At 39.2% G+C, this 10,338-nt stretch overlaps 1 protein-coding gene across 4 annotated transcripts in view; it reads right to left on the bottom strand.

Annotated features, from left to right (window-relative positions):
* Window positions 1–1,298: 1,298 nt before the first annotated feature.
* Window positions 1,299–10,338, bottom strand: part of LOC100691053 (equilibrative nucleoside transporter 1) — a 43,872-nt gene continuing 34,832 nt past the window's right edge. For all 4 annotated transcript variants that reach the window (XM_005474318.4, XM_005474316.4, XM_025897284.1 and 1 more), the window contains 6 exons: window positions 10,183–10,264; window positions 8,850–8,935; window positions 8,483–8,591; window positions 7,295–7,380; window positions 3,985–4,187; window positions 1,299–2,631 (listed from right to left, as the gene is read on the bottom strand). In XM_005474318.4, the coding sequence (XP_005474375.1) occupies window positions 2,520–2,631; window positions 3,985–4,187; window positions 7,295–7,380; window positions 8,483–8,591; window positions 8,850–8,935; window positions 10,183–10,264 (678 nt within the window). In that variant the 3' untranslated portion in view covers window positions 1,299–2,519. The remainder of the gene's footprint in view (window positions 2,632–3,984; window positions 4,188–7,294; window positions 7,381–8,482; window positions 8,592–8,849; window positions 8,936–10,182; window positions 10,265–10,338) is intronic.

Below are 10,338 nucleotides of genomic sequence, written 5' to 3'. Positions count from 1 at the left end.
GTGACATAAACCTGGTGGACTAATAAAGCACCATACACATGGTATACGTACTCTATACATGGTAATAGTTAATGTTGTGTTTCTTTCCTGATTGATAATGTGGAAAATGTTTTATTTTTTAACACTGCTTTGGATTCTAGTGATTTAGAATTGTAAGTCTCCAGAGTTTGAAAAGAATATACATTTTCTCTCCTAAATAATACACTTAAAATAGTTTTTATCCTGTAGGATTATTGTATATTCTTATATATTTAAACATATTTAATGTTACAAAAATTAAGAATTTTGGTTGAGATACCAAGTACCAGTACCACCAAGGAGCTGTGGCTCACAATTAATGTTATTAACAGGTTTCATCTTGATGTGAAGCATGCGGTCTTCCTACATTTAGGAGTTGAAATCATAAAGATGGAATAAATGTTCACATTTTATGCCTTCCCACTGTAATCTGTAATGTAATGACTAAATTCAGTGAAGATCTATTGAAGAAATGTATCCTTCCTGAAACATCGTGTTATATATTGAACAGTGCCAAGAGAACCATTACTGACTCCTAATTTTAGGGTTTTAAAGCAAGTAACTGTTAACCTGAAAACATACTAGGAGCACATTTTACAGCAACATAGACCAAGAAATAGTTTATGTGATATTCTGGGTCTGTTTATGTTGAATTTACAAAAAAAAAAAAAGAATCACTAACAGGACTGCAAAAGGATCTGTGACAGTGAACTGCTCATTAAATAAGATGGATCGCTTTAAAAGCTGCAAGGGTTCTGATGTTTCTTTTTTTAATTTAATTTTTTAAGGGTGAAAGGTTTCAGCCTGGTTTTGCTGGAGGTCTCTTCCAGTTAAAAGGAAGTTCTTCCTCCCCACCATCACCAAGTGCTTGCTCACTGGAGACCTTTCCGCTTTAATTTTGCAGGGTCCTTACCTTACAATATAAATCCTGTCTGTGAATCCCAGGAAGAAAAGCTAAAACTAATAGGGATCTGACTAAAGACTGAAGAATATAAATCACCCCGAGACAGCTGCTGGTGTGAACTGGCACTGCATGAATAAGGACTGAACTGAATGGGCTTGGCATTGCTTATATATGGAAAACAATTACACCACAGTCCCCAGGTTTGTTGTTTTTCTTTGTTTTTACATATAGTACTTTTATAGTAAGGATTTCTTTATTTTATTTTATTTTTTTAGTTATACTAACAGTTTCTTCTGCTTCCGATGAGATGCGAAGTGCTGCATTTCCAAAACCGACCAACAAGAGGAGCCAAAGTCTTAAAAATACACAGAATGACTTTATAATGAAATACAACATTTTAATGGCCTGTGACAGACTCCTACCCAAATTCAAACACAGACTATACAAACCCAGACCAGAGTGCTTATGAACAAGCAGGCTGTTAGTATTCATATGGATCCGGTGTACAATTAAAGCAGTCTTTTTAGAAAATAAAGCCCTACAAGGCCACCAAAATGCAACAAATATGACCATTTTTATCTTCTATTGAGATATGAACAGCTCCCCAAAATAACCTAAAAACTACATTTGCTATAAAATTTACAGAACATTTAAAAGAGAAAATACGCCATTTTTAAAGACCCAATCTCGCTCACAATGCCATGTAACGTCACTGACAGCTGCATGTTTTGCATGTTCGTGATGCATTTATTCACAAAGTGTCATGTTTTATCAGGTAGACACAGCAACTTAAGAAAAAAACAAAACATGTGACATCTGGATGAGTCAAACTGAAGCGAGAGCGACAATAATAATAATAATAATAATAATAATCTGATACTACAAACAAAGAAGATTCAGCAGGAAAAAAAAAAGTTATTTATAACCTCCGCTTTAGGATTCAGTCCATCTTTACATTCTTTGACTTTTGACGTCTTTGTTGAGTAAAAAAAACAGAGCAGAGAGGAGTGAAGCAGTTCGTTAGCCGTGTGATGGGTCAAAATTTCCCTTCAGAGTTCAAGATTTTCCCGTTTTGTCTTCATTTATTTGGCTTGAAAGACTGCAACGGTCTGGAGTGATGAGCCACAGAGCACCATCTAAAAACCTCATTAACGACAGATTTGTTCTTTAAAAATGATTCCTTTAAGTAACTTATTTTAAAACATTTTAATCCTGTTTTTTTTTAAATAACAATTGATCAATGAGTCTGTGCTGCAAAGAATTTCTGCTCTTCTATAACAAGTACACTAAAACTAAAAGTTTTGGTTTTGATTTGCACTTAAACAATCGATCTAATCAGTGGTTACCAATTAGAAAATGTCCACAAAAACAGGAGAAACAAAAGTTTGCACACTGTGCTTCTGGAAAAAAAAGCCCATTTCAGCTCTCGATGACTGGATGAGTCTCAACTGTACACATGTCGAAAACTGAGGTCCTCTAGCCTGCTGTGCAGTCTCCTCTCCGTTACTGAAAGCTGCTCCCATACAGGATCATGACAGGGAAGGTGTTGGAAGAAAGGATGGTCCACCTAAATCTACTTGAGGTTCTACTGCAGGTTTTAGATCGCAGCCCGGAAACCAAAGGAGACAGCAGCTCCCAGTGCCAAGCCGAGGGACAAGAAGAAGGCCATGATGGCCCCCGCCGTCTCTGCCTCGTGCTGCGACACCTTCCTGTAAGGTGACAGAGGGATAAAATCAGTTAAGAATGAGTCGTTACAGAGCGTTACTCTTTCACCCAGTGGAGTGTCAGTTCTGCTTTGGTGCTTTTTGAGAAATGGTTCACAAGCTGGAAGTACCATCCTCATTCAGGTTTGACAGGGTTTCTAGTAGCTGATGGCTTGGGCATAACTTGAGGCTTGAATCGAGTAGCAACGTAGCTGGACTCTGAAGTCTTAACGGTGAGTTTATCTTGAAATAGAATATGGAGAGGGGATTGTCTGGCTGCTTAGACTATCTTCATTGGTAAATGGACTGGTTCTTATATAGCGCTTTTCTACTCTCCTGGAGTACTCAAAGCGCTCTATACAACACGCCGCATTCACCCCATACACACTCATTCACACAAGCACTATTATCTATACGGTGAGTGCTTTCTAACTATCATTCATACTCCGATGGATGCATCGGAGAGCAAGTCGGGGTTAGTATCAATGAAGGTAGCAGACTTGCTACTTTCGTTTCATAAAAAACGAAGGTACTAGTTGAATTTAGATGGCCTATTAGCAAACAGCTTATAGTGCATGGGCGTAATATATAGACAAGGAACAAGAAGAGGCATGTATGGAGGCGCGGTCCCACTCCTGAAATTCAGATTATTATCTCCACAAACACATTTGAGAACTGAAAGTTATGTAGTGTTGGAGGGAAACAATCCACAGAGGCCAAAGGTTGTTTGTTTTCCAGTCTATTCATATCCCAAATTAACATGCGAGTCTATGGGGATGGGTTAGGTTTAGGAAGCCGGCCTCAAATGGTCACCAGAGGAAATGCAGATTTGGAAACTTGTGCTCTGGCTTCATTTTCAGCCCTGCTCACAGCCGCTGATGTCTGCGGCTGCAGCAGTAGTGTGGTGCCAGCTTTGTTGCCACTTTAAGTAGAAACAAATACAGCCGGTTCTACGTTAGGCATCCATTTTTAATATTTTCTCTCTGCTATTACATTTTATGTTTGTTTTGGGGATATCATTACAGTAAAAGCATGCTGCAGTTACCTCAGTGTGGACACAGAGTTAAAACAACCAGCAGCTTTTAATTGAATTCATTTGATTTTTACATTTGATCAAATTTGTATGTGGTTTGCAGTTTTAACTGAAGTTACAAGTGGGAACTATTTAATGATTTATTCACTGACTTGGCTTCTGTAGCTCTCAAAAGCCAAGTCAGCAGATGTGTACGAATGAACACTTCATATTGTTTTGATTTAATTTAGCCTTTAGAGGTCCTGTTAGGAACAAGGTTTTAGGACAGGCAGGAAATATTCCCCCCCCCCCGATGGGTTTGGGATTTGTAGGTGAGCAGTCCTTACTTGGGTCCAAAGCACATGCAGAGGCTGGCCAGGTATCCATTGGAAAAGGAGAAGAAGATCATGAAGATGATGTACCAGGCATCGTGGCTGAACCACACGGTTTGGGAAATCACACGAGGCTGGACATTACAGAGCATGAAGAGGGGGATGAAGACGACCCGCAGGCCCACGAGGATAGGAAGCCAAATGCTGTCCTTGCCCGGCTGGAGAGAGAGAAACACACAGAGTATTGATTGTTTGTATTTCAAACAGATTACTATAGGTGCAAGAATGACAAGGAAAAAAAAAAAAAAATCATCTTTTAGGTTACAAAACAAGATTTTATAAGATACAAGATAAAAACTTTAGTTGATTAAACACAGCCCATAACAAAACAACTTAAATATTGTTAAATAGCTCAAAAAATAATTTAAAATATGACAAAATGTCTCAATAACATGAAAAAAAATACACTGACCAGAAAAAATAAAGTAATGTCCAGTTCAGGCTTCCTATCACAGCCCAAAGATTTTTCTTTTGAAAGAATAATAATCCAAAATAAAATATGTGTTTATCATGTATTAACTCAATATATAGTAAAGCCCTTCAACAGAAGAGCATTTACCCTAAAAGATTAAATATGTAATATGTTAAATATAGAAATCTTCTAGAGCAGTGGTTCTTAAATGTTTTTGTTATGAGCCCAAAAACACAGAATCAGCATTCTAGAGAAATTAGTGTGATTTTTTTCTCCCTATGTCAGCGATATAAAATGAATATCATGTAACGTCAGTGTGCTCTTGATTTTTTTGGCTTTTCAAAAGGCTCGAGCAGCATTAACTCAACAGGACAAACACAGATGTGGAATCACAAAGAGAGGAAAACCGTCGCCAGTCTTTCATCTGATGATTTAAAAAAGAAAAAAGAAAGAAAAAACACATCACATGGTGCTGAATCAGCTGACAAGCGTTATCTGCAGTGAGAAGCTGCATTCCTGCCAGGTCAGAGGGCGTCAACAGATTGTACTGGGCTTGATGATTAAATTAGATGAGTTCCTCTGCCACACAGGAAATCTGACCTTTTAGGTAATTTGTTTTTTCTGGGTGAGGTTTCAAAAAGTTTGAATAAATGTTTTACCAGAAAGGAAGCTATGATTCTAAAAACAAACATCAGCATGACGCTGAGAAGCGGTGGACGGACGCACTTCTTTCTTTTTCTTGTTGTTGTTTTTTAAATATGCAAGTGCCACTGTGTAGGATTTTCATCATTATCAAATGACTGGATTATGTGTTTAATATCTTAATCTTTTTTATATATGTTTTGCCTTCCTTAGTAAAATCATGCGTTTGGATGGCCCTGTCACACGTTTGTGATTGGTTATCAGCTGCAAACACCGCCTCCTTCAAGTCAATGCACTTGTAGCTACGCTGGGCTGACTGGGCCTAGAGACCGGTCAGCGAGCCCCCGGAGGTCGCTTGGGAAAAACGTGTGTTGTCTGACCAGTTGGCAAGAGGTTACTAGAGATTGATGATGTATTTATAACATAGGATTGATAAATGACAACGGCATAAAGAAGTGATGCGAGAAACACCCATCAACCATGGTGTGTATGTTGATATAGCATGGTTTGTTCACCAGAGGGCGCGCTGCAGCTTCCCCGTTTGCCACACAAGAATGCCACAAACAGGCGATCCAAGCAGAGTTGGTAACAGCACATGAAAACAACATCTTTTCCAAATATATTATCATATCGTCTGCATACGTTTTCAGAAATAACTACATAACAAATGGGAAATCGCTTCATGTTTTGTGTATTTGAAAGAAAAAAAGAATATCGGATTTTTAAATCACCAAATATCAGTATCGATCTTAAAAGTCCTATATCAGTCAGGCTCTAGTTGCCAGGTGAAACAGGTTGCAAAGAGGCTGCTGCACCAAAGGCCTCCTTGTAATCGCTTTGGTTGCTAGCAAATTGCAGTGGTTGCCCTAGTTTGCATGGAAGACACCGACTTTTAATCTCTGAGCTGCAGTGAAACTTGCAGAGAACATCTGCCTTTAGAGTAAAAGCTGTGCCTTACCACTGCAACCAACATAACTGGTCAGTGGGATACAATCAAGCTGATAAAAACCTTGTCAGACTGAACACTGAAGTTGGAGTAAGAGAAGCCAGATAAGAGAGAGAGATCCTGGGTGTGCTTAACTTGCTTTGTAGTGCCGGCCTTAGATTAGGAGGAGACTCCCCAGTCTGGGCGAGGCACACGGGGGCCTAATGGGATCGACGTAACTGTCTCCGGACTCAAGAACATTAAAAAAAAAACAAAAAACAAAAAAAACAGCTCAGGATGCATCAATTGTGAAATTCTCAGCCGATACTCAGATTTTAAACTTTGAATTACGACTTTGACCGATACTAAGCTTTTTATTTTGTTGTGAAATCTTCTGCATAAAAATGACCTTTTTTAAAGCCATGCAGCTCTTTATTACATACTTTTGGAATATTTAGCAGAACTGATGTAACAAACCAGATAACTATTGATGACCGATATCCTTAAATGTCACTTTATTTTCAGTTTAATATCAGCTAAAATATTTATGCATCTCTGTTGCAAACCTAAAACAGTCTATTAAAGCTTGTAGGAGAATAAAAGTTATCCAAAAATTATTTCACAATGGAAACAGACACCCGAGGGCTTTCTGGCCATGTAATATCTACCCAGGACCCATTGTTCATCCAGATGTGAGGGAAGGATTAGCAAACCCTGACAAACACTCACTTTTTTCTGACCCCTAAAATCCCTTTACACGCACAACACGTACGCACACACACACACACACACAGTCACTCTTTCCTCCAATACAAACCTCTGATCTCAGCAGCAAAGCTCGTCCCTGAACGTCTTTTGTTTTTCCACCGTTCCCCTCATGACTCAGTTATTCATACATGGGCAAACATCTTTTGTAGCCAGAGGCTTTCTTTAATGTTGTTTGTAATCAAGAATACTTGATCATCTGGTTCAAGCACTGGTCACTGTCATCGCTGCATATTTGTACAGGTTAAAACATGCTTAAGTAGTGTATTATATACTTTCAACGTGTGAGCTTTTGATGGATAAAGGCTTGTTAACTTGGAAAACAACCCCACTGGCCGTGCAGCTAATTTGGACCGAGCTCACAAACAAACTCAGCTGGCTCTGCACTCACCTGAAACCTGAAAAATTGGCTCAACAGCAAACAAGTTTCAACTCATTGTGGCTTTGTTTTGGTTTTTTTAGCTTCATGTTGCCGCCTCACTGGTAATTCTGGTAAGAAATCTCATTTGTGATTTACTGACCCACATACAGACGGCCGTCAGACTCCTGCCAGCCCAGTCCATCACGTTGAAAAGGAGGAAACATGACACAGGGATGAAGTACTTTTCTGAAAAGATATCAAAACAAACCAACTGTAGTCAAGAGCAACAAGACTGCAGTGGTGCTTTCCTCAAATAAAAATACACAGGAATCCATTAAACCTCTGCTGGCTTGAGAGGAGGAGGTGAAGTTTGCTTTCACTTTTACGGAGGGACCAAAGTAATCCAGAGAACACCAAAGTAATTTCTAAAACTGATCTGGTGACACTTTAAACCTTATAGAAAAACATAAACAAAACACACAATTCCTGATTTACTTTACTTCTGTTCTTTTAAATGGATAATTTCTGGAATTTTACAGGCTGCTCTGGAGTTCATAAATGAAGTCTCGCCCATAATATTTTCAAATGAAACTATGCAGATGAGCACAAAGGTCAGGTTTAGTGACTCTACAACATTAACGTCTGAATTCTGGATATTTTCCACAGCACTGCTGGAAACACTGTGATTTCTAAAAACACAGCTCATGTGTGAAAACAGAGAAAATGAGCAGTAATTTCATAGCACGTTGAACTAAAAGCCTTTCAAAACACAAACATTTGGTATCCACGTCAACCAGCAGGCACCCCCAGTTTTTAAAATCATAAATCGTAAAGTTGTGCCAATATTTTTAAACCCTACAACTTTCCTGCCCTTTAAAAGCAAGACAACATAACTGCGTCCTAATTATTTTACAACTAAACTTACTGAGCTTATAAACAATACTTTTTATTGAAATAAAAAAAAAAATAGATGAGGTGGTGAGGGACACGGGGTCTTTTGGTTCGGAGATAGGACCTGATCAGTTTTTCTTGTCATGATTATTTCGTTTTTATAAGAACTGGAAGGCGAATGAAATTCAATAACTTGTCCAGGCCTTAAAAATTCCCCATATCATGATTGGAGGTTAATGGGTAAGCAAATGATTCCCAGTTCAAACCTGGGGAAGGGTGTCTGACATAAATTCCACTCTGGTGACCCTTTTGCAGGGGAGCAATTTCCATTACTGCTGGAGTTTAGGAGTTAAAAATTCTTAGCAGTCATCCAACTCCAATAACAGATTTTCAGAATTCCTGGCTCACTGGTTACTGTAACAGTAACGCTTTGTATGAAAGGGACCTGCAGACTCACCCCAGACACCTCCATCAGCAACTGTCGACTTGACATCGACGGTCACGGCTGGAAAAACTCCAATGGTGACAGTGAAGATGAAGCACACAGACAGAGCCATCACCCAAATCTGATTAGAGAGAACAAGAAGAGCTTTATTAATATTATGTAACCAGTCTGTCACACAGGTAGAAAATGCTTGCATGGAACAGATAATGTCTGACTTGTAATGAGATTGCTGGCTGCACAGCTTCAGTAGCAACTAGTTAATGTGATAGAAGCTTCTATAACCGAATACACGACATTTATGATTTGAAAAAAAGACTCAAAAGTTTAGCCGGTAACAAAACCAGAGTTTCTGCCTTATGTCTTAAAGTTGTCCTCTCACCTGCTTGAAGATATTAAGCACAGACGAGGTGGGTTTGGTCTCATCTTCCATCAGATTCACCACCGGCCGCTTTTCAGCTTCACTTTCTGAGGGGAAAAAAAACCCCAAATTATTTATTGGTCAAGCAGCACCTGGAGCATCATTACTATATTTGAGTGGGTGTACACACAAGATCCCCATTGTTACATCTTATATGACAAAAGGGTTCCCATTAGGTACTCCTACTCACTATAAAATTACACTGACTCAAGAAAATAATCTTTCATATCAAACCAAACACAGTAAGAACTCCCGAAACAAGATGACTTCCCATTTATTTTCATAAAACCTCCAAAGCTGCGGGAATCCACCTCCACCGTGGATTCCTGCAGCTCTGTTCACCCGCTAATGCTAATCACGCAGCCTCATCATCATACGTGCAGCTGTGCAGAAGTGAGGAGGGACTTTTATTTACTTCTAGCATTAAAAAGCGGGCACAGGTAGGCACACATAAAGGTTTTCAGCTGATAAGCATAATTTGCCTGGTTCTTTATAAAGAAGCGAAAAAAGAGCAGTTTTCTAAACTGTCTTTATGTGTTTAAACAGTTAACAGGAAGTTGGGGTGGGGGGTGAGGGGGTTCTTAGGAATAGTGGCTGCCACGCCTGTAATTACACTGGCAGAAAGACTTGTATGAAGCAAGCAGATTGAAGCCTTGGATGGAGATAAAGCGCTCCAGACTGAATCCCATTTACCAGTCACATGCAGTCTTTTTAAATAATGTCTTTGTCTAACAAGAGAAACAAAAGTACAATTTCGAAAGTGTTTCATCGCAGGAAACAGGCGAGGACGGAGCTTACCGAGTGCTGCCAACAGCAGACCTGAGCTACAGATTGCACTTAATAGAAAACAGGTTTGTGGAGTCAGCAGATTTTGAGATTCTGGCTCAGTTTAGATTTCAGCAGAATGTTGTTAAAACTGAGAACAAAACACAGAGTGCAGCAAAAGCCACAATGACACGGGAAAAAACTACTTAGATGGAAAAATACAAAACAGATGACAGAATTTCGAGAATCTGATCTAGGAGGGTACACATGTTGAACTTTATTACTCTCCATGTGATGTCAGTTCTTGAGAATCTGCACAGCCAGAATCAAAGTCTGAGTTACAACAGTGTTGTGCTTTTTGCATCTGCAACATCCAAGAGGCAGAAATTTGTGATTGCACAGCCTCTACGGTGCAATTGGACTATAATGTAGCATAACATGAAAAGCTGTGTGTCCCAGCTTTAACCCCCTGACCTAAACATCTGCATTAGCTTCTTCTTTTTTTTATAGTGAGCAGCCCGTTAAGCACCTTTTTTGAGCAAGTCCATCTTGTTCTCCTCATCGGCTGATGGTGCACATCTACTGCTCTCCATGCAGTACTGGAAGAACTCCTGTTAACAAAAATGGAAACCATAATTAACTGTTTCCACTAAACCAGCAGGACAAAGATGAGCAGCTTGTTCCC

Source organism: Oreochromis niloticus, linkage group LG13 (genome assembly GCF_001858045.2).
Source record: "Oreochromis niloticus isolate F11D_XX linkage group LG13, O_niloticus_UMD_NMBU, whole genome shotgun sequence".
Classification (NCBI taxonomy): domain Eukaryota; kingdom Metazoa; phylum Chordata; class Actinopteri; order Cichliformes; family Cichlidae; genus Oreochromis; species Oreochromis niloticus.
The sequence above is the reverse complement of the archived record's forward strand: the minus strand, read 5'-3'. Positions and strand labels throughout refer to the sequence as shown.